The sequence below is a fragment of the Oryctolagus cuniculus genome, chromosome 8, assembly GCF_964237555.1.
Source record: "Oryctolagus cuniculus chromosome 8, mOryCun1.1, whole genome shotgun sequence".
NCBI lineage: Eukaryota > Metazoa > Chordata > Mammalia > Lagomorpha > Leporidae > Oryctolagus > Oryctolagus cuniculus.
The window spans coordinates 108,574,714-108,602,595 of NC_091439.1; the positions used below are offsets into that span (position 1 = coordinate 108,574,714).

Sequence of the window (27,882 nt, forward strand, 5' to 3'; positions counted from 1 at the left end):
CGCGTGTCTCCAGAGGACCGGAGGCTCTCGTGGTTGACTTCTCCTGGGTGGTCTCCTTGGTTCAGGCTTTAGCCCCCTTCTGAACACACACACAGCTCTACAAGGAGGTAAATCCCCCAGAGTCCTCTGGGTCTGTCCAGTCATTGTCATAATTTAACTTCCAAGGCTTGTTCTTTAACCCAGGACCCAGTGAAACCTGCTCAGAAAGTCCTAACTGGGTAGAAACATGAACATACTTACTGGCTGACTTGGGACTGATCCAAGTATCTCTCTCTCTCTCTCTCTCTCTCTCTATATATATATATATATATATGTGTGTGTGTGGAACACAAACACACTCTCTATATATACTCTCTATATAGATATCCTCTCTCTCTCACACACACACACACATGCACACTTTTCCTTACTCCCTCTCTCTCCTCACAGGGTCTCAGCCCAAGTATCAGAACATTTTCTAACGATGGATTAAGTCTCATGGTCTCATGTGACAGAAGTCTTGGCAGAAGCAGATCCTAGTTAGATTTGTCCCATGGCACCATCAATGTCCTGACCCCTTTTCATACACCCTCTCTCCTCGGCCATTTTGCCTCATGGTCACAAGATGGCTGCGAGGATTCTAAGATGGGTTCACGTGCAACAGGACCAGAAACGAGAAGTGAAGACAGGGGCAGGGACTTTGCATTGAGGGAAAAAAGATTTTGCCTATTGGCCTTTTTCTCACTGGGTAGAAAGAACTCTTGTAGAAAACCATAGTAGAGGACCCAGTATCAGCAGAACCAGGCTCCATCCCCACCCCAAAATCAGTCCGGCAAGGAACCTGCATCGCGGTGATTTACCGCCACACCAGCCAGGGTTCTATCAGCCAAAGTAACAAACGGAGGCTGCAATGGCCCCAAGAGCTCACATCCCTGGCTCCCACCAGCCATGGGTTAGAAATACGCAGGAAGTGCAGCAAGTGAAGCCACCACTTGGAACGCTTGTATCCCATATTGAAGCGCCTGAGGTCAAATCCTACCTCTACGGCTTCTGAACCAGCTTCCTGTTAATGTGCATGCTGGGAGGCAAAGTACCTGGGTTCCTACCACCCACGTGGGAGACCAAATGCAGTTCCTGGTGGTGCAGGCATTTGGGGGAAAGAAACAGTAGATGGAAGACATCTCTCTGTCTCTATTTCTATATCTATCTATGTCTCTCTGCCAAACACTTTAAAAAAATCAAAAATTAAAAAAAGGCATTATATTTAACATGTATGAAATTTTTCTTGTATTGTCCCCTAAACAGTACAAGATTCCCTTAATGGTATAACAGTTGCTACAATAGTAGCAACTATTTGCTAGTATTCACATTGTATCTGACATCATGGAGAGAAGATTTAAAGTGTGCGCAGGAGAGTTCTATGCAGACACTGTGCCCTTCTACAGAAGGGACCGGAGCAGCCATGGATGCCAGGGATTAAAGTGAACCCAAGATTTTTTGGAGTGCTTCTCTCTCCATCTCAGATACAAGAGAGGCGACTGAGGGAGGAGACCAGTGACTCTGTGTCACCTGCATGAAGGAGAGGGCGATGCCCTCCCAGGGTCTGTATCTTTTCCACATCCAGACAGGTGCCCAGTGTGAGAGGACGTCTTGGTTCCTGGACCAGATCCTGTGGCTTGGTCCCCTTGGCACCTGCTCCAGGCTCCTGCTTGCCTTCTGTAGGGGCGCCTGGAGGGCTGCCACAGTGCCTGCCAGACCTTGTCGAAGCTGGGACTCTCTCCTCTGTGCTCACGCGAGAACCGAGGCAGGGAGTGAGAGCCGTGGATGCTGGTGCCCACGTGGCAGGACAGTCAGCGGCAAAGGTGGCCTGAGGAGCACCCTGTGGTGTCAGACAGCTTTGCTGACCAGCAGGGACTCGGGGTCGTGGGAGCAAGCCTGTTCTAGTTCTCTCAAACCATTGAGCAATAGGGAAAGCCCCCTGCAGCCTGCCTGTGTGTCTGTCCTGGCCAGCTCTCTGCTGTCTGCTGCCCCTCCCCCACAGGAAGGACCCCATGCGGGAAGGGCTCCAGCCACTACCAGGTGGCCACTCCAGCCAGCGGCCCTGGGGGAGGAATGAGAGGGCCCGGGGGCGGCGGTGGTGAGGGGGGTGGGTTGAGATGCATTCCTCGGGGCAAGTGACCTGCAAGGAGGAGACCCCTGCGGAGGGAGGTGGGCCCAACAGAGCCAGGGGCAAGAAGGCAGGCTGAGGTCCACAGCTGGCAGGGCTGGAGCGCGGGCACTGGTGCGGTGCGCAGCTAATCCTGGTCAAGCAAGATCTTGCTGCCCGGCCCCCTCCTCTCCCTCCTTCCGCCATCTGCAGAGAGGAGGAAGTGACTGCGAGTGGGAGAAAGCAAGGCACGGGACCACTTCCTCTCCTCCTCTCTCTGCTACAGGCCCCAGCTGGACAAGGGTAAAGTGGCCACTAAGGTAGCGGTTATGAAAGGGAATTCGACGTCCTAGTTACTGACCCAGGGCTTCCTCTACTTCAACAAGGCCAGAAAAATCACGAGTTCTGTCCGAGTTATGACCCAGAGGCAGGCAGAAGAGCTGGATGGGAAGATAGCTCATTTCTTTTCTTCTTTCAAAGATTTTATTTACTCATTTGAGAGGTGAGACTTCTGGGCTGTAATAATTACATGAGCCAGTTCAAAAACGAGAGATCTTCAAACAGTTCGGAGTTTGGGGGTCAGTGCTGTGGGTTAAGCTGCTGCCTGTGGGCTGGCTTTCCATGAGTGCCAGTTCGAGTCCCAGCTGCTCTGCTTCTGATCCAGTTCCCTGATAATACACATGGGAAAACAGCGGAAGATGGCCCAGGTGCTTGGGCCCCTGCCACCTACATAGGAGGCCCAGATGGAGTTCCTGGCTCCTGGCTTCAGCCTGGCCCACCCTGGGCCATTGCAGACATTTGGTGAGTGAACCAGTGGGTGTAATGTATCTCTCTCTGTCTCTGTAACTCTGTTTTAAATAAATATTTTTTTTTTTGTAAAAATAACAAAACAAAAAGATGAGTTAGCTTTGGGGAAAAAATTTGAAATCCATGCATAGTTCTTTCATAATACCCATTTCCCATGATGCTCTTAAAGGCCCTCTGTATTTTCCCTTGCAACTTTCTTTGGGAAAAGATAAATAACCCAATTTTAACACAGGAAAAGGTAGGTAGTTCCACAGAATTTCTCTAAAGAAATGGCTAATAAGCATCTCAAAAGATGCTCAACACTGTTATCTGTCAGAAATGGAGAAATCATCCCCCTGGATAAAACGCAGCCAACTCCTGCGACCCGGCGCTGCCATTCCTAACCACGTCCACACAGAAACAGCAGAATTCACAAGAACTAGCTGGTGAGAACAACCCAAACATCGACTGACGGGCGGATGAATATCACGCGGTATGTTGAGAAAGTGGAATGTTGTTTCCCAATAGAAAGGGATGAGCTTTGACATATGCTCCGGTGTGGATGAACCTCGAGAACACTGCGCTAAGGGAAAGAAGTCGTTCAGAAAAGACCCCACCTTGTGCGATCCCATCCACGTGGGACGAAGGATAGGAGAGTCTATGGATGCAGAAAGTAGACGAACACTTCCAAGGGGAGGGCAACTGGAAAGGGACTGCTAATGGGTGTGGGGCTTTGGGGGATGACGAAGACGTTTCAGAATTAGACAGCGGTGATGGCTGCACAACTCTTTGAATATAGTTAATGTCATGGAACACTCAATTCTGAATCGAATGGATTCATGGTTCATCCATGAGATAAGAATTACATGAGGTAAGAATTACAGTTCAATAGTTGTTTTTAAAATCCCACCAGCTTCTCTGTGAAGACTCAAATATCACCCCTGCATTTCCTCAGTGTCCTTAGCAAATACAAACATGGGCTGGGGAGGGCTGTCTCTCTCTCCCTCTTTCCCTCTCTTCTTCCCTCCCTCTCTCCCCCTTGAAACTCAGTCCCCACGCTGTGGGGAAGCTCAAATCTTCACAAAGAGACCACTCAGGGGACTCCTGTAGAGAGAAACTGAAACTCCAGCCAGAGCCAGCATCAACTGCCAGTCAAGCTAGGGAATGAGTCTTCCGAGGGTTCCAGCCCTGCCTCTGAGCTGTCCCAGCGAGATTCCAGATTCCAGACATGCAGCAAGGACAAGCCAGCTCTGCTGAGCCTGAATCCTGACCCACCGAACCCAGGAGAGCATCCTGGCATGGCTGCTTTTCCCCACTGTAGTTGGAGGTTTTTTTTTTTTTTTTTTTTTTATGACTCAGCTATCGTAACTGGTACAAAAGCATATAAATAGGGAGTTTGTAGGATCTGTTCCTAGTTTCACACGTCATTTTAGCAACAGTGAGAAGAATGAATAGTATGGAGTAGAAAAAACTTATCAAGGTCCCCTAAAATCTCGCAGCTAGAACTGCTTACTCCATCTCCTGCATTTCTCCAGCATCTTGTCAATAAAATGACTCTGCTTGTTGACTTATATCTCCCTTGCAGAGCCAAGAATTAGAGGCTATTTATTCTCACAAGGAAAGCTAAAGTATATCTTGTCTGAAAAATCCTTGAAGATTTTCTGATGAAAAGAAATTATTAAGTTTCCTGCTTAGTCATGTTTGGCCAAACAGGAGAGAAACTGAGGATTTATAAATTAGGAAAGGCAGCTGATTAACAGAAATTGATTTTTAATCCGCTGAGTGTGAGGATTCTCTTAGTGAGGCAGCTTCTGTGGTACGGATCATAGGGACAGCAAGGCTTGTCTTCTAGGGTGACAACAGGGCTGAGGAACAGCATGAGCAAACTATCAAAGATTCCAGGGATAATCCAAGCTTCACAGCCAAAGAACATGATGCGGTCCCTCTAGCCTGAGAGAGCCTGTGTGTGGAGAGGGGTGTGGAGGGGTATGTGCTGTGAGGCCTGGGCCCCCTTCTGGTGTGGCCATTTTCCTGGACCAAGGATGGCGAATGACTCGCCCATTAACCTTAGTGTCTTAGTTGGATTTCTCAGCCTTTGCCAAGGAATACAATTGACTTTTTTTTAAAACTGAGTCCATATTAGTACTGTGCTAAGCACTGAACAATTATCTGACTTACTGCTTACCATGAAATTATAAAAGTATCAGTGCTTAATTTTACAAATAAGGAAACTGAGGCACCAGGACTTAGCTCCAGGGAGCCAGGATGTGAGGCCAGATCTTACATCCGTGCTGCATCGCGCTGTCCAGGGGGAGGGCCGGTGTCATTCAGAGAGGCATGCATCACCTTGATCAGACCTTCCCTGACTTGACCAGACCACCCATCTGTCCAGCTCCCCCGAGGCGCTGCCGCACTCGCTGTGTTCCTCACTGGGTGGCTGTCTTTCGTCTTACTTGGTTTCATTAAGTTCTGTGCGTATCAGTGTTTCGTGCCTGCATTAACAGGGGACCTTTGATTGCAAGCTGCTCCCTCCCCTCCCCAGCCTTACTACAGAATGACTACTGAGTAATTCAGTCAAAGGGAAGAACTATCTGGCTTAGGGCAACTCTGGGAGTCTTCAGAGAAGAAATGAACGCTGAAAGATCAAACCCCACCGGCCTTCGTTCTGCCCAGTGTCCCTGGCTCCTGGCAGAGAGGCAGAGTGGGGCCCACCCACCTGGTTTAGGGATCAGCTGGAAGCTGGGGAGGGTGGGGCCTGTGATGGACACGCCCTCTGGCAACAGACTGTTTCTACCATGAGGGGATGAGAAAGAGTTCAACTCACCTCCAGAGGAAGTTGGTCAATTTTACAGCCCCTACTGAAGGGTCTGTAATTTTTCACATCGAAAAAGGAACTGTTTATATATCCAAAGACAAGACCAGGAAGCAAGAAATTAAAGCTGTGTATTTTAGTGTCTTTCACAGAACTTTTGCACTGTTATTAAATGTATTTATTTATTTTCTTGAAAGGCAAAGAAAGAGAGAGAGTGTGTGTTTCTGTGTCTTGCTTCACTCCCCAGAAGCCCATTAAAGCCAGGGCTGGGCCAGGTCAAAACCAGGAACCAGGAATTCCATCCAGGTCTCCCACTGAATGGCAGGGGCCCAACTACTTCAGCCATCACTTGCTGCCTCCTAGGGTTCACCTCAGCAAGAAGCTGGAATTGGCAGCACAGCCAGGAACCAGGCACTCTCACAGGGGATGGGGGAATCCAAAGCAGTGACTTAACTGCTGTTTCAAACACTGGAAAATTATTTAAATGACGAGAGACCTTGAGAAAGCAGAGAAATCCTAATTCTTAGGACGATGCTCCAGGGAGAGGTGCATACATCACTTTAGACGTCCCCCTGAAAGTGAAAGTCTGTTAGGGTCTCCCTCATCTTTCTTCCTTCTATTCACAGCTGTGTCCACCGGGATACACCTGACAGCAGGTTCCTCCTCCTATTTGAGAAGCAGGAAGAGAGAAAGATACACAAAGACACAGAGAGACAGACAGAACAAGCTCCTATCAGTGGTTTACTCCCCAGATGCCTACAACCACTGGGGCTGGGCAAGGCTGAAGCTGGAGGCAGGACCTCACCCCAGGTCTCTCATGTGGGAGGCAGGGACCCAATCACTTTAGCAGCTGTCACCACTGCCTTCCAGGGCCCACATGAGCAGGAAGCTGGAGCAAGGAGCAGGAGCTGGGACTTGAACCCAGAGACTCTGATGTGGGACACAGGCGTCTTAACTGGCATCTCACCTGCTTGGTGAAACACCTGCTACAAATGTCAACTTCTTTGAAAATTTCTTTATTTTAGATTTATTACTACACAGTCACTTAATCCTCAAAATGAGTTTACCGCTGACAACCACATAAGCTCCCTTACCCACGCTCCTTGGAGCAGGAAGGAACTTCTGTACAATATATTAGTAGTTACATGATCTATAAGCAACAGAGAAATGGGGACCACTGAAGCACTCCCGATGCACTGCGGACAGGATAACCACTCTCCACCTCACGAAGCTAGGCAACAGAGCAAAATCCCCTTCAGTCGCTGGAAAGTGCCAAAAGCATTTATGAAGAGATAAATGCTTGAAGTTAGCACACAACCTGCCGGGCAATTAAAAGTGCCGTTTGGGTTGGTACCTTTGCACTTAAAACACTGTAGTAACACACCCACTGGGCGGACACTTAATAATACGTAACGTTGTATGTTCGGGCTCCCAGCTCAGCTGCTCACTGCTGCTACAGTGCGTCTGTTGTACTCCGAGTGCTTCGCTCATTCGTCTTCCCTTCTTCCCAGAGCCTAGTGGGACTGTGCAATGCTGGAGCAATAATCCAGAATGTCCTGAATAGTGAATTCCATGGTGACACCTGACCCAGGGTAACAGCGGGCAATCAAGCCTTCGAAGTGCTTGTACTGGCGTATGAACTCATCCTGCATGGAGTGCCACACCACCTGGTATAAGGACAAGGAAAGTCACCAGACATAATCAAGAATGCAGAAATAATGCCAAGACACAGTCCAAGGATCTGGCGTGGCCCAGCAGCTAACGTGTGCTCCACAGGCCGACTCCTAGCTCCTACTTAAATCTGTCACTTCAAGTACATGACACCACTGCTCTGCGACTCATGGCCCTCATCTGTAAACCAGGGTATTTTGTTTTAAAGATTTATTTCTTTATTTGAAAGGCAGAGTGAGAAAGGGCAGGACACAAAGAGAGAGAAACAGAGAGATCGTCCATACACTGGTTCACTCCCCAAATGGCTACAAACGGCTGGGGCTGGACCAGTCCAAAGCTGGGAGCCAGAAGAAGCATCTTCCAGGTCTCCTACGTGGGTGCAGGGGCCTAAGTACTTCAGCTTTCCCAGATGCATGAGCAGGGAGCTGGATCGGAAGCAGAGCAGCCAGGACACAAACTAGGGCCCATATGTGGGATGCTGGCATCACAGGTGGTGGCTTTACCTGCTATGCCACAGAGCCAGTCCCAACCAGTGTATTAATAAAAGCTTCTCCTAAGTTCCTTGTAAGGATTAAATGAGTGAATATACATAAAGTGCTTAGAACATTGTCGGACACAAGTAAGCTCTATGTCTTAGCTATTATCATGCATACATACTCCTATATCCAACACAGACATGGCTATGCACGATTATGAACGAAACTAAAACTAGTGCTCCAGGGGGACGCACATGTTCTTTTTCTAGAAACTGATGCAAAACCTTGCTTGCTACCATGGAGGACACCAGGATGAGTCAGACCTACTATGTGCACTCAGGTGATTCCTACCACAGCAGTGGAGACAAGAGGCGGACATCTGGCCAAGAGAACGTGACACACACTGACACAGTGGTTAGCACCCGCAGATGATATTCAGCGGGGCCTCCCGGACATCAGCGCAAGGCCAGCTGCTTCATGTCCACATTCCTAAGTCTCATGATGACGCGGAGGGCACTATGACATCATCCTTACCTGGCAGCTGACGGAATATATTCTAGAATTTCTTCTTACAAACCTTACATCTCATTAAACCTAAGTTCCTGCCAACTTCAGAATACTCGCTGCCCCCTGACAGTGCTATGCTTTTTGCTTTTCATTATTTAGCCTGTGCTGTTTCTTCCACTTAGAAAGCCACACACTCCACCCGACTCTACCTGGGCAAGCAGACTTTCAGAGGTTCACACAAACCAACAGCCTTCACGAAGCCTCCCATGATGTTGAAATTAGGATCACTCCCACTCAACTCTGGGCCTTTCCGCATGGGTTATAAAGAATAATGCTTAATTTGGGGTTTACACCTGGCTGCACCACTCATTAGGTATGGGATCTTGGGCACATCACTCTGACCTCTCTATGCTGATCTTCTCGTCTACAAAATGCACAACAGCAGGGCCTACTGCACGAGGGAGACAGCACCTTCACTGTTCTGATGAAGATACTGAGGCCCAGAGAGGCTAATGCGCCAAACGCAGGAACTCCGAACTCCAAGCCTTCATGGGGCTAGACTGGACTGCATTTACCTCCCCCTCCCAAATCGGAAACAAAACACCAAATAGAAGAAAAGTAGTCCTTCAGCACAACAAAACAGAATTACAAAAGGAGCAGAAATACGTGCAGATGCTTATGTAGTAAAATCCACAAAGTGGCTGGCACTGCGGCTCACTAGGCTAATCCTCCGCCTTGCGGCACCGGCACACCGGGTTCTAGTCCCGGTCAGGGCGCCGGATTCTGTCCCGGTTGCCCCTCTTCCAGTCTAGCTCTCTGCTGTGGCCAGGGAGTGCAGTGGAGGATGGCCCAAGTACTTGGGCCCTGCACCCCATGGGAGACCAGGAGAAGCACCTGGCTCCTGCCTTCGGATCAGTGCGGTGCGCCGGCCGCGGCGGCCATTGGAGGGTGAACCAACGGCAAAGGAAGACCTTTCTCTCTGTCTCTCTCTCTCACTGTCCACCCTGCCTGTCAAAAAAAAAAAAAAAAAAAAAAAATCCACAGAGGGTCTCCAGGCTGGGGAGCGGGGGGAGGAGAGCAAGGGAACAAGGCAGCGTACCTGCAGTAAGTTCTCTTCCTCACACAGGTGCTTATCAACTTTCTTGTACAGGTTGTCCAGGCCCTTCTTCACCTCCTTCCCAGGGTACTCTCGGATGACTTTGCGAAGCTCCTGCTTGTTAAACGCAAGTTGGTAGCTTACTTCCTCCTCTCTTATGCCCTGTGCTACTCGGGCTTCGACGCCTTCAAAGAAGTGCTTCAAGGGAAGGAAAAGAAATTACAGCTGCAACCTGCTTTCACAAGCATTTACATAAAAAAACCTGATTACAAAATAACATATATTCACGGTATAAAAAGTGATTGTGGAAGTATAAAGAATAAAATAGCAATCCTAAGAAAAATTATCATCTGAGATTTTTTTCTAATCTTTTCATGTGTGAACACATAAATAATTTCATGTTGTATTTTTCATTTACTACTATATGTTTTTTCCTAAGTATGCATTTTCATGGCTGCATAGTACTCCAGCCAATGGTTGAACCATAATTAATTCCTCCAGTACTGGACATTTAATACCCTCCCTCTTCTTGGGAAAGTTAGGAAAATCTAGTTAGACTTTTAGAAATCTATTACAAATACAGTTGCTATGAACATCTAGGTATTTAACTGCACTGCTGATTACTTTCCAGTGTAAATTCCTAGGACTATAATCACTCAAACAAGAAGTATAACTACAAGGATTCTGGAGAGTCTCCCCACAGACAGAGTGCCTCCCCGGGAAGCCCAATCACTGATATTCCTGTCAGCAGTGTATTGCCACTTCACCATAGCATCATCAGCATCATTACAATTTAAAACTAGTGTTCTCAGAGTGAAAAAGATTTGTTGCTTTATTTCATCATTCTTTGGCAATAAATGAAGTCAACTTGCTTTCTCTTACATTTAGTAATGATTCAGGGCCCTTATCCATTTCTATGGGGGTCTGAGTACTTTTCTTACTGATTTTTAAAAACATTTATTTATTTATTCAAAAGGCAGAGCAAAGAGCAACAGAGAGAAGAGAGAGATGAGAGGAAGACAGCGGGGGTGGGGTGGGGTGGTGGGGGGCAGGGGAGAAATATCTTCCATCTGTTGGTTCACTTCCCAAATGCTCAAGCCAGCAAGGGTTATGTCAGGCCTAAACCAGAAGACTGCAACTCCACCCAGAGCTCCCAAGTGAGAGGCAGGGACCAAGTACTTGGGCCATCATCTGCTGCCTTCACAGGGTGTGCATAGCAGGAAGCTAGATGGGAGGTGGAGTAGCCAGGACTCAACCCAGGCACTGGGATATGAGATACGGGCATCCTAAGCAGCAGGTTAATCTGCAGTGTTACAATGCTCACCACCCTTACTGATTTTTATAAAATTTTGTACATTAAATAGACTGATTCTGCTGCATTACAAATATTCTTCTCAGGTTGTCTTTTTTTTTTTTTTTTTTTCTTTTTGACAGGCAGAGTGGACAGTGAGAGAGAGAGACAGAGAGAAAGGTCTTCCTTTGCCGTTGGTTCACCCTCCAGTGGCCGCCCGGCTGGCGTGCTGCGGCCGGCACACCGCGCTGATCCGATGGCAGGAGCCAGGTGCTTCTCCTAGTCTCCCATGGGGTGCAGGGCCCAAGTACTTGGGCCATCCTCCACTGCATTCCTGGGCCATAGCAGAGAGCTGGACTGGAAGAGGGGCAACCGGGACAGAATCCGGCGCCCTGACCGGGACTAGAACCCGGTGTGCCAGCGTCGCAGGCAGAGGATTAGCCTAGTGAGCCGCAGCGCCGGCCCTCAGGTTGTCTTTTACCTGTATTTGTCTTTTTAATACACAGTTTTCTCTACTGGTATACCTACAGTTGAGTACTATATGTTGTGATTTAATGCCACTCTGAATTCCTCTAATTACTTTTTTCCTCAAATTTTATTAACCACTACTGTTTGTTGTTCACCAAATTATTTTTTATACATTTATTCCTGTTGCTTCAAAAAGTTTGCTTTTACAGAAGCTTTTAATTGGTTATTAATGGCACAGAGGAAACTCGTTGTTTTTCAAGTATGTTTATTTTAAATCCTGCCACTTCAGCAGAGACAACAACTTCAATGTGTCATACATAGGCAATGGTACTCCTGACTTTCCTTCCCAAATTTCTAATTTATGCTGCAGGTCTTGTTGCACTGGTTAGAGCTTCCATCACAGTGCTAAAAAACAAAGGATTCAGGATCTGTTTTTTCCTCTCTTTCTTCCTTCTTTTCTTTCTCTCTTTCTCAAGATTCACTTATTTACCTGGAAGGCAGAGTATAGGGAGAGCTCTCCCATCTTCTGGTTCACTCCCCAAATGCCTGCAATGGCCAAGGCTGGGCCAGGCTGCAGCCAGGGCCCAGAACTCCATCTGGGTCTCCCTGTGGGTAGCAGTGACTCAATCACTTGGGCCACGTTCCACTGCTTTCCTAGGCACATTAGCAGGGAGCTGGATGGGAAGTGGAGCAGCCAGGATGAGATACCGGCATGACAGGTGACAGCTTAGCCTGCTGCGCCACACGCAGGCCTGCCTCGGTTTCTGTGCTGAACTTGATCTAGAAGGGAAGGCCTCTAGCGTTGCAGTTAAGCATCATGTGGGCTTCCATCCCAAGACACACTTTATGGCTGATGACAGTGTCTGTCTGTTCTTAACTTTGATAAGGAGTTGGTTCTGCATTTGATTTGATGACTTTTAGGGACTTCCTTGAATTGCGGACAACAAAAACATACTCTCTGATTCTAATTTAAATTTAAAACTTATAACAGATGACTAATGTTGTAGACAAAATCTAGAAGGGTCCACTTAAGCTTCTACTATGTAGTGAAATTCTCTAAAACTGTCATTTATTACATTATCAGATTTGGTCTGAAAAATGACTCAGGTAAGGAAAGAAAAGGCAATGACAAAGCATTTTTGGTTTTTCTTTTATCTTCATAAAAGTTTGTGAAATCTTCCCCTGAGCTAGGCCTGAAGGCTGCCACTCAGGAGGTCAGAAGCAGGAAGGAGTCCAGAATGACGGACAGGCCTAATTAAGGCTTGCCTCCAGCTTTGCTCTATGACCACATCAGGGAACTTGATTTACATTCAGTTTCTTCATCTGCCAAGTGTGGCTAATCCTGTCTTAGCTCACATCTCTGTTGGTAAGAATGAAATGAATGGGGCCAGCACTGTGACACAGTAGGCCGAGAGACTCCACCAATGGTGCCAGCATCGCCTATGGGCCCTGGTTCGTGTCCTGGCTGCTCCTCTTCTGATCCAGCTCCTAGCTTATGACCTGGGAAGGCAGTGGAAGATGGCCCGAAAACTCGGGCCCCTGTATCCATTTGGATGAAGCTCCTGGCTCCCAGCTTTGGATTGGCTCAGCTCCAGGCATTGAGGCCATTTGGGAAGTGAGCCAGGGGGTGAAAGACCTCTCTGTCTCTCCCTCTCTGTCTGTAACTCTGCCTCTCAAATAAATTTAAAAAAAGAAAAGAAAGAATGAAAAGAAACGACATACACAGAGCATCTAGCAGAATCTGGCATGCTGGCAACGTCAGTGACCAGGTCCCTCCTCTCTCCCGGCTTCAGTACGCAGGTGAGTTCAGGACGGATGTCTATACATCGTTTACATGTAAACACACACAGGTTTAAAACCAAGGGGAGAAAAGAAAATATACTTACATTCAGTTTTTCAAGAGGTTGTCCTAAAGAGTAAATGACGTATGACTGAAGGTGATCTGTGTATTTTTGTTTGGCTTCTTTTTTTTCAGCTTCTAGACATGAGATTTTCAAGCGAGAAAGAGTTGCAAAAATGTGGTGAAAGTTCTCCATCATGACCACATCCCTGGGGGTCTTCTGGCTCTCGCTTGCTACTTTCTCCACTGCAATCAAAGCAGAAGAAACACGTCAGCGTCTCCGGGATGAGGACCACCGTACTCGGCTACACGTCCATTTGTGTGATTCATTTTTTAATTTGTTAAATTTAAGAATTAAGCACACTTCTAGACTTAATAAACCATACTGGAAGGTCTTCGTATTCACTGAAGCGTAATAAAAATCATTCTAAAACAGTCCCGTAGATATGAGGAAGTTTAGTATAAAACAAAGGTGATATATCAAATCAGTGGGAAAATGAATTATTCAAGATGTGCTAGGATAACCAGCTGGTCCTTTTGAACACACTAAATTTAGATTACAATTTCACATAGTCTAGCCACACTTTAAATTGCTCTAGTACTTAAAATGTAAAAAGCAAATAAATGTCACCATAAGTACTAAACAAAATAGAGCTAAGACTTAAGATTGCTTTATTTATTTGAAGGGCAGAGATACAGGTGAAGGCTTAGCCTTCTAGGCCACAGAGCTGGTACCCGAAAATACAGCTAATTTAAAAATAATAATAATGTTGTGATATTGGGAAACACAAATCAAAACCACAGTGAGGTTTCACCTCACTCTGGCTGGAATGGCCCTCATACAGAAATCAACAAATGATCAATGCTGTTGAGGATGTGGGGAGAAAGGTACCCTGGCTGGTGGGAATCTAAACTGATGTAGCCCCTGTGGAAGACAGTATGGAGATCCCTCAGAAATCTGAATATAAACGCACCATATGACCCAGCCATCCCACTCCTGGGAATTCACCCAAACCGAAAGAAATCAGCGTACAGAAGAGTCATCTGTACCCCATGCTCATTGCAGCACAATTCACAATAGCTAAGATATGGCATCAACCCACATGTCCATCAACTGTTGACCAGATAAAGAAATTATGGTACACACACACACACACACACACACGCACATATATATACACTACGGAATACTACTCAGCTGTAAAACAAAACAAAACAAAACAAAACAAAAGAAATCCTGTCTTTTGCAACAAGATGGATGCAACTGGAAACCGTTATACTTAGTGACATAAGCCAGTCCCAAAAAGACAGACAGCGCGTGTTTTCCCTGATCCGAGTTACTAATAGAGTACCTGAAATGTAACGCAGTGGAGTGAAATAGGCATTTGAGATTCCATGATTGTTCACAGCCCTCGTCTCTTCCTTGGAGGAACAGTGTTGTGTTTTTTTCTTCATACTATTTGTTGAACTCTTTTATTTAGTGTAGGGTTAACTATACAATCATTAAGTAAACTGAAGATAGATCTTCGTAAAAATTAAGAGTGGAAATGCAAGAGGAAGGAGGTGGAAGGGTTGGAGTGTGGGTGGGAGGGAAGGTGGGGGAATATGTCACTAGGTTCCTAAATCTGTATATATGAAATACATGAAACTTGTATAACTTAAATAAAATTTTAAAAATGTTGTGATAAGGTGACTTTTTTTTTTTTTTTGACAGGCAGAGTTAGACAAAGAGAGAGAGAGAGACAAAGAGAAAGGTCTTCCTTTTTTCGTTGGGTCACCCCCCAAATGGCCACTACCACTGGCACGCTGTGCCAATCCAAAGCCAGGAGCCAGGTGTTTCTTCCTGGTCTGATAGGGTGACTTTTCCAACAGCTGACCATAAAGGGAAACCACAAAGGGAGAGATGGCTAAGTTTGACATAAAATTTGGAAAGTCTTACGAAGTAAAAGACACCATAATTAAAATCAATGAAATGCAAATAAAGCAGATAATTTCTATCCCATTAGGTTGACAAAGAATAAAAACATTATGATGCCTGGTAAAAGCCAACACCAGTACAGGCGTAATGGAAACTAGTCCCAGCTGTTCATGGCACTCAACTGGTAGAAGCTTTTTGCATCACAATTTGGCTAAAATCTTGAGACATGCATAAACCCTTCAACTCAGCAATTCCACGTCTAGTAGATTACCCCAAGGATGTTATTTAACAAGCATACAAAGGTACACAAACTGGAAAACACTAAATGCCTATTAATAGACGATCTGGTAAATAAAGACACATGGAAGAGGATGTGATTACTAACAATTATTATGGTTGTTACAGTAATTGACAAGGAGAGACAACAGGATTACGTGGTCCAACAGCTTCCAACAGTGTGTAAAGCAGGGTAAAAATCTCCCAGCAACACACTCACGACCTGCACATACACACAAGACAGGGGGAAACGCCGAAAAGTCTAGAAGAATAAAAATGAAATGTTCTCTCTTCTCAATGAAGATTGATTATTCATTTATTTATTTATTTTCTTATTGATTTTTAAAATCTATTCTCTGACTTCTAGGGGTGTGTGTAAAGAGCAAATATCACTTTAAATCAGATAAAGCAAAGCTATTTTAAATTTTAAAAGAAAAACTAACCACATGAACACTCAATCATGAAATTTATCCACCTTTTCTCTAGACTTGCTTCCACTGAAGACATTTATGTGCACCTGGTGAGCGGATTCCACCTCGTCAACTTTTAGTCTTGAAAATTCTCAACTATTCTCATATGCACTCACTTATTTCGCATTAAATGACAAGTCCAAACTGTTTTTCACTTAAAAACTTTGTAAGGCAGAAAGTGAGAGACAAAGAGATAGAGATGGAGGGAGACATCTTGCACCCCTGTTTACTCCCCAAATGCCTGCAGCAGCTGAGGGGGTTGGGAAGGGACCCAGCTACTTGAGCCATCGTCTACTGCCCCCAGGGTGTGCGGTGAGGGTCAGCAGAAAGCTGGAATGAGAATGCAACGTGGACTAGAACCCCAGGCACTCCAATATGGGACGTGGGCATCCCAGGCAGCAGCTTAACCACAGCACCAAATTCTCGCTCCCCAAGCTGCTTCAGCAACTCAACGGTGGGGTCTGACACAGGAAGACAGTGAACTGGAGTATTTTAGCACGCATCTCCCTCACATAACATTTGACAACTGAGGCCTAAAGAAGTAAATGGATTTGTCTAGAGTACACAGACATTCTGCCCATTGTCTTCAGAAGACCCTTGTTCAAATGCAAATGTAGGGGCTGGCACTGTAACACAGTGGATAAAGTGGCATCCCAAATGGGCGCTGGTTCAAGTCCCAGCTCTTCCACTTCTGATCCAGCTCCCTGCTAAAGCACCTGGGAAGACAGCAGAAGATGGCCCAAGTGCTTGGGCCCTGCACCCACGTGGGAGACCTGGAAGAGGTTCCTGGCTCCTGGCTTAGGCCTGGTTTAGCTCTGGCCAGTGTGGCCATTTGGGGAGTGAACCAGCGGAGGTAAGATCTCTTTCACTCTGTCTCTCCTTCTCTCTCTTTGTAACTCTACCTTTCAATAAATAAATGTTCTTTTTTTTTTTTTAAAGAACAATAATAAAATACACATGCAACCCTAGAGGACATTTTTGTGTTTAAAAGTGATTTTCAATTTTGTGTGGAGATACTATAAATAGGTTTCATATATAGTTTATTTTTCAAATTCGAGACATCTTTAATTTCAGAAAAGATAGAAAAGGCTACAGAATATAGAATATAGGGAGTGGACATTTAGCCTAGAGGTTAAGACCCCCACATACCACATGGAAGTAGCTGGGTTTAATTCCTGGATCCAGCTCCTGCCAATGTAGACCCTAGGAGGCAGAAGTGATGGCTCAAATGACTGGGTCCCTGCCACCATATGGGAGACTGAGTTTCTGGCTCCTGGTTTCATCCCTGGACTAGCTAAAGGTCACTGAGGGGATTTAGGGAGTAAACCAGCAGATGGGAGCTCTCTCTGTCTCTCTCAGATAATAAAAAGATTTCAAAAATGAGAATGAAATACAGTAAACCTATGTGTCCCCAATTTCTGAGTTACCAGAAATACTGAGAATGACCACAAAAGTTCTTTACAACACAACAAAAAGCTTACCATTAACAAACACTCCTCTGATAAGTTTTGTATATGCTTTATCTAGATCTCCACGCCGCTCAGCATTCTTAAAGATTGATTCTGCAAGTCCAGCAAATTCTTCAAATTCAGCAACAAATGGAAGAATTCCAACTTTACTCTTCTTTGAGATTTTTACTTCTTCCATTTGTCTTATTTGGTTACTCTAAAGTCAGGTGGAAACAAAGGAAGAGAAACAAACAGCCAAGCAACTTAGAAACTACTTGTGTTTATCATTTGATTATGCATCACGGAGGCAGAACTTACACAGGACCTAAAACCTCTTGGACACCTACTAATTGAGGGAGATTGTAATGGGGATAACTAAGAAAAACTAGTACTACGGCTTAAAAAAACTTTTCTAATACGTTTTATTATTTAAGAAAATAAATTCAAGGAAAAATTCTAAATTGTTAAAAAAAAATACCATCAAGGCTTGTGCGCCTCCGGTCTGTCTTCAGAGTAAAAACAATCAGTATGCATTTCAGTCGTTCATGACACCCTCTGGGTCACAGCAGCACAGAAACCAGCGCACAGGCCTCTCTTCAGTCTCTTGTGGCTGGCAGCCATCTGGCCAAGCCATTTCCAAATCTTACCAGTCCAACATCTCTCTTTGGGACAGACAAGCTCTCTCTGGCAGGTGTAGGAGCACAGAGAACATGGGCATTTTATCATGGACTGCATTAACTTCGTTTGCTACATACTTATTACTTATTCTATGTTCAGCAAAGTGCTTGTGCTGATGGTGACAAAATGTGGAACGGACATTTTGTGTGCACGGATTCTAGGGAGCTGTTCAAAAAGATCCCCAGATTCAACCCTGGTGCTCTGTCATTTCTAGGGGATCTAGACCCAGTAACAGTAAGAACTACACTTCCCAATGCTGTTGGAACATTTAAGCTTCTATTTAGACTTTATTGCATTGGGATTATGGGCGTGTGAATCGAAAACTGTATAATACGTGGACTAGAGAAGTAACCGCTTATTTCTATGCTGAAAGACCTGTGATACTGAGAATGATTTTGTATTATCTTTATTAATGTTCTATTTTACCAATATTGATAACTGTGGTGTGTAAAACCAGGTGCAATAAACAAAGTAGTGGCAAGACTGCAGGTGCTGGAACCAGACTGTCAGTCTGGGTGCAAACACTTTGTAACTGCTGACCTGGGAAAGCAAGCTCACCTTGGAAGCACCTCCCTTACGGAGGCTGCGTTAGCATGAGATGAGGCCGTGTGGGCTAAGTGCTCAGACCCGTGCCCGGTCCACAGCATGCACTCATTTATCAATGCTGGCCCTACTGTTCTTAGGAAGCTGCACACAGATTGCATGTGTGTGTGCATGTGATTTAAATGTATGGAAAATAGATGATCGTTTGAATGCGCTTGCACATTAGGAGAGAATGTTCTAAGTGAGTTGTCTTCTCCAGCTTTTTGACCAGTAGGGTGGGAACAGTGGATCCATTTAAGAGAAGAGCTGTCAGTGAAGGAGTTCTGAGAGAAACCATCCACATTTCTTTCAAGCTATCAATGTCCATTATTTCCAGTTGGCCCGGACCCTATTTCCATTAGCAGGACACCAGACACGGAGGTGATTCAGTGTTTCAGCCTGCACTTTGATGAGGGCCGTGTGTTACTTTGTTCCTTGTAAATCTGTCTATAGCACTTACCAAATGATACAACGCTCAAAGCTTTGGGAGTGCAAACACACATCCTCACACCAGCAGGAGGAATCCTACAAAGCAGACTAAATCCAGTTAAGAAAGGTGTGGCTTGGTAGCACTTCATATAAAAGCTCCTTTCTAATCTCAGCAATAGTCCATGATAAGCTCTCTGTCTTAACCCTATTCTGTGAAGAACACTAGATACTCTGGATGTGGGCACTTGATGAAACATACAAACACACTTACTATTTGTTCAGTTTTCTGCAGCCTTCTGACATTAGTGAGTTTTACTTAATAAATACCCATTCCTGACCTTTTTGAACTCCTTTATGCCCTAGGTCCTGCTCCTGTCCCAAATACCAAAATATACAAAACTTATTATGCACAAATAATCTACCAGGCACTGTAGAAGCCTGACAAGGAAGACAGGCAGCAGGAGGAACCATCTTTCATGGCAAGAGGCAGATGTGAGCCACTCAGGAGAAAATGTGAATTTGTCCTTTCCCGGTTACGGCCTTTCTCCACTGCCCTGTCCTCAGAGCGTCACGAGCATCGTTCAATGAGCTTTATTAATCCTGCGAGGATCACGGCCACCTCTGCGCTCCACCGCATTGTAAGCTAGCAGTGAGGAAGTTCATCTTTGGGGCCAGGCGGTGTGTCAGACACATCATCTGAAACCAGGACAACATCCACTTGCCACCACCCCCTCAGTTCTACTACATGAAGCTACAGCTCACTAATAAACCAACCACGCCTCTGTATCCAGTCCTGTCCCGTGACTCAGTGTGCTGACTGTCACAGGGACTCACTTCCTTCTCCTTCCAGCGACCGCCTGCAGTCAGCCCGGCGGTTTACGTCTACTTCTGGAGAAGTGGGGTGGGAGGCCTACAGACCTGGGACGGCTGTCAAACGTTGGAGTATTCAAATGCCAACTGAAATCATTTGGTAGGGAAAGAAGCTTAGCAAGCCAGCTCAGGTTACCCTTAAAGTTTCAACAGTGGACATGGATTGCTTTTAAGTTTTCAAACATTCAATCAATGTTATTACTTTTTAAAAGTATAAAATGATATGGATTTTAATTGCCCTTCACATGCTTATTCTCCATTCTTGTATGGATATTCAGCAGCCATTGTGACTTTGAGGATACGCAGGAGATATGTTCAAATGCCACATATCCACTGTATATCAATTAATTAATACACTGACACTTTAAGGGCCTGCCTCACCCCAGTTCTCACCTTCAAGCTCACCAACTCCAAGACAATAAAACAGTTTTTTTAATTGTTTCCCTTACTACAAAGAGTAAAATAATTCCTCGAAGTTATTATAAGAACAATTTATTCCTACAGAAACACAATTATTAAAGGCACTAAACTATCAGTTAAATAATTTAATCAATCAAGGTAAATCTGTTTTGTTAGAATAGATTCAAATAAAAATGGCAATAAATCCCAGTGACAGTTCCTTCTGTTTCATCAAGTCAGTGGTCACTGGCCAGGAGGCTGAGACATCAGCTCCCTGGTGGCTGCCAGAAGCAGTGGCCACCGCATCCCTGCTGCAGAACCTGCCAGCAGCCACAGCACAGAAGGGAGACTGGCTGTCTGGTGCCATCCAGCTAACTGCCCCTGCAGCTCCTGCCAACATCCTGCTGCCAGGCTCGGAGAACATGAACACTAAATTCCCAACATTTTAGAGCTGGAGATCCTTTGACTTATATATATTTATTTATCTTTTGAAATGACTGGAGGGGCCGGTGCTGTGGTGTAATGGGTAAAACTGCCGCCTGCAGTGCCGGCATCCCACATGGGGGCTGGTTCAAGTCCCAGCTGCTCTACTTCCCATCCAGCTCTCTGGCCTGGGAAAGCAGTGGAAGATGGCCCAAGTCTTTGGGCCTCTGCATCTGAGTGAGAGACCAGAAGAAGCTCCTGGCTCCTAGCACCGGATGGCACAGCTCTGGCCATTGTGGACAACAGGGGACTGAACCAGCAGTTGGAAGACTTCTCTCTCTCTGCCTCTCCTTCTTCTCTGTGTAACTCTGATTTTCAAATAAATAAACAAATCTTTAAAAAAATAAACAAATCTTTTAAAAAAATAAGAAATTACTGGAAATACAAATTTAAAGAAAAAAACTTACAATGCATTTGTCAAAGTTCCTTTTGACAGTCACCAAGACGTTTCCCAATGTAGTACTCAGAAAAGAAGCAGGGTCCACATTTTGTGCAGTCCACACGTGATGACTCATTTTCACCAGCATGTAGAGGGAGTTAAAGCTATCGATTTTGTCTCCTAACGCAATTAGGTTGTTCAGTTCTGGCTCAATGCAGCGAAATATTTTAATCATCATTTGGCGGATCATATCTTTGCTGTTCAGAAAACATACAAAAAATACTGACAGTGATTACAAGTTTCAGGTGAATTCACCTTTAGGTTTAATCCCCAGGGTATATGGGTGTATACAAAATGAAAAAAATTTCATTATTTCAACTAAAAATATCCAAAGACAAGGAGCTACTTATTCTACAGTAGTTTTTGATATACAATATTTTACTGATATGAAGTTTTAGCACTCAAATTAACCTGATGTCATTTGCAAAGCTGGGTTCTGAAAGCTACTTTGTGACTTCTTAAGAAATCCACACTGCAATTCAATTCAATTCCCACCAGCCCACATCAAAAGTGATGGCCTCTTGTGAGTACTGGGGCAAAAGAGTCGAAGTGCCCCACACCAGGACCAGAGGTTCGATAAGGAAGTGAACGTGCGCATCCGTGGTCTGGCGGCGGCAGGTTTCTGAGACTCATCAGGCCCCTCAGACAGCAGCTCCCCTCTATGCTGCGATCTAAGTGCTGCTTCCCAAACCAACCAGAGACAGGATCAGACACATACTCAGATGAAATGGGCAACGGTGTGCCAGAAGGATGCTGTCGTGACAATGTTCCTCCATCCAGGTCCTCCGTTTCAGCCTGCAAAAAGTATTCAGGCACTTTACATAATAAAAGACCAACAATTTCTCTAGTTTATATAGCAAAAGTCTCCTCAGTCTTAAAACTCCTGGGAGAGAATCCACGATGGAAAACACTGACTTTTAAAGGAGCATTACTGATAAAGCTACAGCACTCAGTAGGCTGCTGAAGAATGCTCATGAGACGCTCTGTCCTCAGCTTTCATCGGAGAACCACTGTGGGTGAGAAACCGAATTTGTCTGTGTGCACAGGACCGAGGCAAGTACAGGAGGGTGAGGGGGTGGGGAGCGGAGGGCAGCTCAACAACAACAGAAATTGGGAGTGGTGACTTAAGTCACTACTAGGGATGTCTGACACCTGTATCAGAATGATGGTTCGAGTCCCTTCTCCTCTGCTTCCACCCAGTCTCTTGCTAATGTGCACCCTAAAGGCAGCAGATGATGGCTCAAGGACTTGGGTCCTTGTGATCCACATGGGAGACCCAGACTAAACTCTAGGCTCTTGGCTTTGGCCTGGCTTAGCCCTGACGGTTGCAGGCATTTGAGGAGTATACCAGCAGATAGAAGCTAACTCCATCTCTCTGTCTCTTCACCTTTCAAACAAAATAAGTAAATATTTTTAAATATTAAAAATTCAAGAAGAAATTGTCCTAAAACAACTTTCAAAAGAGAATATAAAAAAATTAATGCTATCTCAGCAATCATTCAAATAAAACTCAGAATTTAAAACAATGCCATCAAAAATTCTTTTGGAAGCTAGTGAGAATAAAAATTTAATACCATTCCATGATAATGAACTCCCAACTCCCAACCATTTGTAACAAAATGAGTTTCTCATTCATTTTTTGACTGCTTTTTATATTGGCTGTCTGAGGTAAATATCTTTTTTTTTTTTTTAAGATTTATTTATGGGGCCAGTGCCATGGCATAGCAGGTAAAGCCGTTGCCTGCAGTGCTGGCATCCCATATGGGCGCCAGTTCGAGTCCCAGTTGCTCCACTTCCAATCCAGCTCTCTGCTCTGGCCTGGGAAAGCAGTAGAAGATGGCCCAAGTGCTTGGGCCTCTGCACCTGCATGGGAGACCTGGAAGAAGGCCCTGGTTCCTGGCTTTGGATTGGCACAGCTCTGGCTATTGCAGCCAACTGGGGAGTGAACCAGTGGATGGAAGAGACTTTCTGCCTCTCCTTCTCTCTCTGTGTAACTCATCCAAATAAATAAATAAATATTCAAAAAAAAGATTTATATTTACTTGGGGCCGGCACTGTGGCATAGTGGGTAAAGCTACCACCTGCAGTGCTGGCATCCCACATGGGTGCTGGTTTGAGACCCGGCTGTTCCTCTTCCAATCCAGCTCTCTGCTATGACCTGGGAAAGCAGTGGAAGATGGCCCAAATCCTTGAGCCCCTGCATCTATGTGGGAAACCTGAAGAAGCTCCTGACTCCTGGCTTTGGATCGGCTCAGCTCCGGCTATGGTAGCCATTTGAGGAGTGAACCAGTGGATCTAAGACCTCTTTCTCTCTCTGCCTCTGCCTCTCTGTAACTGTCTTTCATGTAAACCAATCTTTAAAAAAATTATTTAATTATTTGAAAGGCAGACAGACATTGAAAGAGGGAGAGACTGGGAGAGATCTTCCATCGGCTGGTTCACTCCCCAAATGGCTATAATAAGCCAGGTCTGGCCAGGCTGAAACCAGGAGTCAGGAACTCCATCCTGGTCTCCCACATGGGTGTGAGGCGCCTACGCACTTGGATTATCTTCTGCTGCCTTCCCAGATGCATTAGCAGGAAGCTGGACTGGAAGTGGAGCAGCCAAGACTTGAATTAGCACTCCAATAAGGGATGCTGGTGATGCAAGCAGTGGCTTAACCCACTGTACCATAGTGCCAGCCGATGCCCTTAATGGAGATGACCTTAATCTGTGTTCTTTTTTAAGTTCTTCAAAATCATCTAGAAAATCTTTTATTTTTCTCTCTTACACTGATGCCATCTGAAAGGCATGGTAGTATCAAAGCCAGAAGAGAGACCCAGATTCATAAGAAAGGTCTCACCTTGTTTGTTTGTTACACCATAATGTTTATACTCAAATATCAGCTTTTTACAAAACTGTACTTGGGATCCAGCACTGTGGTGCAGTGGGTTAAAGCCCTGGCCTACACTGCCAGCATCCCATGTGGGCGCTGGTTCAAGTACTGGCTTTTCCATTTCTGATCTAGCTCCCTGATAATGTGCCTGGGAAAGCAATGAAGGATAGCCCAAGTCCTTGGGCCCCTGCACCCACCTGGAAGACCCGGAAGAAGTTCCTGGCTCCTGGCTTCAGATGGGCTCAGCTCTGGCCATCATGGTCATTCGGGGAGTGAACCAACGGATAGAAGACCTCTCTCTGTTTCTACCTCTGTCTTTCAAATAAATAAAATAAATCTTTAAAAACTAAAGGCAGAGACACAGAGAAGCAGACAGAGGTCTTCCATCTGCTGATTTACTCCCAAGTGCCCACAACCGCTAAGTCACAGCCAGGAGCTTTGAACGCCATTTGGGTGGGTCTCCCATGTGGGTGGTAGGGGCCCCAATTCTTGAACCATCACCTGCTGCTTCCCAGGGTGCACATCAGCAGGAACTGGATTGGAAACCAAGTACTTGGGACTCAAATCAGGTGCTCTGATATGGGATGCAGGTGTTCTAAGCAGCGACTTAACCGCTAGGTGAATGTCCCCCTAAAATAGCTTGTAACCAACCTTTTCACAAAGCAAAATGAGACACTCCTCCCACCCCATAGTTGAGCAAATGATTAGACTTAAGATATTCCGGAATATTAAAGTATGCCCCAACTCCAACTATCACTGTTTTTATTATTTTGTGATATGACAAGAATTGTTTTAATGACGCTTACATTGTAAATCCTTTCCTTTCCTTTTCTATTAACGTCGAACTTGTGAGTACATATTAATCAGACTAATTATGCTGAAGATCATAAATATTAGCTGAAATAAATGGGAGTCATACCATAGCTCCAGGTATACTCTGATGTTGCTGCAGTTTGAAAAATTTACTTATGAAATCCTGTTCGGCCAAACACAGGGGCTCCAGTTCACTGAGTACCTGTTCAAAGATCTGAAGAAAACCAAAATGATCCTGTAATGAAAGAACTGTAGCAAATGCTTAATATCAGTAACCTCTATCCATGGATCTATAAACTTAATAGAACTCCAAAGACAAACTTCCAAAATTGACAAAATAACAAGATTACAGGACATACCTAAAGTAAAACAGTTACATTCACTTCAGATCTGGAAAGAAGGATATGCAGATATACTTTTAAAACTTATTTATAACACAGAGAACAGAAAAGCTATTATATCCTCTTGATTCATAGTTGCTCAAAGAATTTAGATGAGATATAAGCACTTTATGATTTACCACAAATACAGGTTAATAAGGCTTTTGTTACTGAATTGATACTTCACATTTTAGCTGCCATGTGACTAGTACTTTTTTTTAAAGATTTGCTTCAGAATTTGCAAGTAAGACATGATTATTAAAGGCAGCCAAAAGCACCAAAATTTTCAAATACTGAAGCAATCACAAAATGCAGTTATAAGAAAACTGACGCTAATGTTTAAAAACCACTTGTTGCTCTACTTTACCTTATCAAACTTGGTTCTGTCAGCAACATCGAGGTCAGAGGCAGACATGTTCCCCATATCCAACAGAGATGATGACTGAGATCTGCGATTCCCTGAACTCTGAACGCTGAGTTTATTTAGACTAGAAGTAGATCCAGTTAACTTCCCGGAACTTCCATGAAGACCTAAGAGATAATAAGACTGAAAGTCGTAATCTCCAGGAATAAACGATCCAGAGTAAAATTCAGTGCTATCTTCCACTGTTTTGGTGTTCCAGTGCACAAGGCCACCATATGGGACAGGCTGTACTGTGTACTTACCTTTCATTAACTCTGTGTCCTACTGCTGAGCATTCTGTAAAGGACAAAACTACACAGATCCACAGAATGGCACTGAAAGGGCCTCTACAGACCATGTATCTCTGCCCCACCGTAAAGGTGCGTGGTGGTATCTCTAGACTGAAGGCGGGAGGGTTTCCTTCCCAGTCAGAAGACAGAAATACAGCTGATGGGCACGGAGCACCATGGAAACCTACTAACATGACTGCTCTACCTGCCACTAAAAATCCCATATCCCAGTGTTACTTGCCTCTGTGTCAAAACAACAAGTCTATCAATACTTGATCATTTTGCTCTATACAAAAAAGTCAATTATATATGATTTGATTTAATATGTTCCTAAACCCAGAACCTCTGCATTTCCAGTAAGTGAATTAACCATAGCTCTTTTAAAACTAAATAACATGAAGAGAAAAGGGCAGCCTGAAAACCTGCTATACTTCAAATACAGTGGAAATGCCATGTACACGTCACTACCCATCAGCCCGGGCACTGGTGTTTAAGCAGGAAAAATGAGAACACAGAGCTGGACAATACCCCATGTACACCAAGGAATTAAAGGATTAAATTTTTAGAAGAAAATGTGATTGCTTTATTCAAAATGAAGTAACAACAATACATGAAATAGTTTTAAAACATTTTTCTTGAATATTTGTCAGTTAACATACCATTTACTAGTGGTCAGAAGGTTCAAATGAAGACTAATAAGGACTTGAGACAAATTTTGGCTTTATTATGCAAGATCTGACCATATATATAAGACATTTTATAATTTCTAGACACAGCCTGAAAACAGAAGTATAATGATTAAGCCTTTTCGTGAGCTTCTGACACACAGTTCTACTGGTCGTATACTTGTACCAATACTGCACATTTCTCGGATGTAGCCGTATCACTACCATCACATTGTTGTTGACTTTTCACCAATACCTGGCAATTCAGAGCAACTGATGTTTCTGGGGTTAACTTCTTTCAAGACAAGTAACTAATTTCTAGACAGTAAACAGACATGCATGGAGAACACCTACTAATACACTAAGCATACTCACTCTCTGTTTCCTGTTTGCCAGCACTTTCTTTTCGAGGCAGTGTAGCTGTGATGGATTAGGTTGCAAGCATCAAAGACAAAGACAAGTTAATAAACTGCAATTCGCACAAACCATGCACAAGAGGAAGTTAAAGCTCTAGTTTAAAAGACACATGCAAAGAACCATGAGCATCAGGTAAGGAGAGGTACAAACACACGCTGAGTTGGTCACTACTGTTTGAGAAACTGTATGAGAGAAAACGCTTCATTGGTCTTTTAATGTACTGCTTTTACTCAAATATTCAGGGAAAATATATTTGTTGCCCTCTCTCCCATATTTTTAGATGACTTTTTTTTTTTAAAAGTATGTGAAGCTGTTTCACTTACATTTAAAAGAATGAATTTGAAAGTTTGGGTTTTCTGAGAAAACATCGGTTAAATAATTTAATTCAAAGGAAACTTATTGGAATGAAGTTATTATAGATTTAGACATTAACAAACTGGTATTCCCTGAAAGCCCCTGCAAGGAAGTTCTATTACACTAAATGATTTTATATAACATCCGATTAAAAATGACACAACTGGGGCTTTAAGACCATTTTAAAATTAAAACTATCATGTTAACAACCAGAGGATGGATGGATAGAAGAGTAAAGCTAATGGAACAGATTTAATACAGGAATTTCAACTCTCTTAGGGTCATTTAGCATTTCTTTTATCTTAAGACTTCTATATATACAATATTTATTAGATCAATTTTAGAATTCACCTTAAGACACATTCTAAACTCAAATTAGAAGTTAATGTGAAAAGCGAAGAAAGAAATCATAGAATGAAACAAAATTGAAGCATGTAACTATAATCTAAAGACATCTTAAAACCAGGGTGATGTGTCAACTGACACTATCCTTGCCAAACTTCAAGGCAAAAGCCGGACGACACGTCGGGCCCTTGACAAAGCAGTGATGAGCGTATCTTCCTGGCCTTGGCTGCCTGAGGGGCACATGAGAGGCTGGACATTAAAGGGGCCAACATGGCA

General features: G+C 44.4%; 1 protein-coding gene across 16 annotated transcripts in view; it reads right to left on the reverse strand.

Annotated features, from left to right (window-relative positions):
* Positions 1-6,723: 6,723 nt before the first annotated feature.
* EXOC1 (exocyst complex component 1) overlaps positions 6,724-27,882 on the reverse strand; it is a 62,845-nt gene continuing 41,686 nt past the window's right edge. For 9 of the 16 annotated variants that reach the window (XM_002717165.5, XM_070048097.1, XM_008267845.4 and 6 more), the window contains 8 exons: positions 25,500-25,663; positions 24,859-24,966; positions 21,783-21,859; positions 21,033-21,261; positions 17,218-17,401; positions 13,119-13,318; positions 9,477-9,671; positions 6,724-7,390 (listed from right to left, as the gene is read on the reverse strand). In XM_002717165.5, coding sequence (XP_002717211.1) covers positions 7,238-7,390; positions 9,477-9,671; positions 13,119-13,318; positions 17,218-17,401; positions 21,033-21,261; positions 21,783-21,859; positions 24,859-24,966; positions 25,500-25,663 — 1,310 coding nt within the window. In that variant the 3' untranslated portion in view covers positions 6,724-7,237. Of the gene's footprint in view, positions 7,391-9,476; positions 9,672-13,118; positions 13,319-17,217; positions 17,402-21,032; positions 21,262-21,782; positions 21,860-24,858; positions 24,967-25,499; positions 25,664-26,865; positions 26,911-27,882 lie in introns of all 16 variants that reach the window. The other 7 variants (XM_002717164.5, XM_008267842.4, XM_002717163.5 and 4 more) reach the window with 1 other exon arrangement.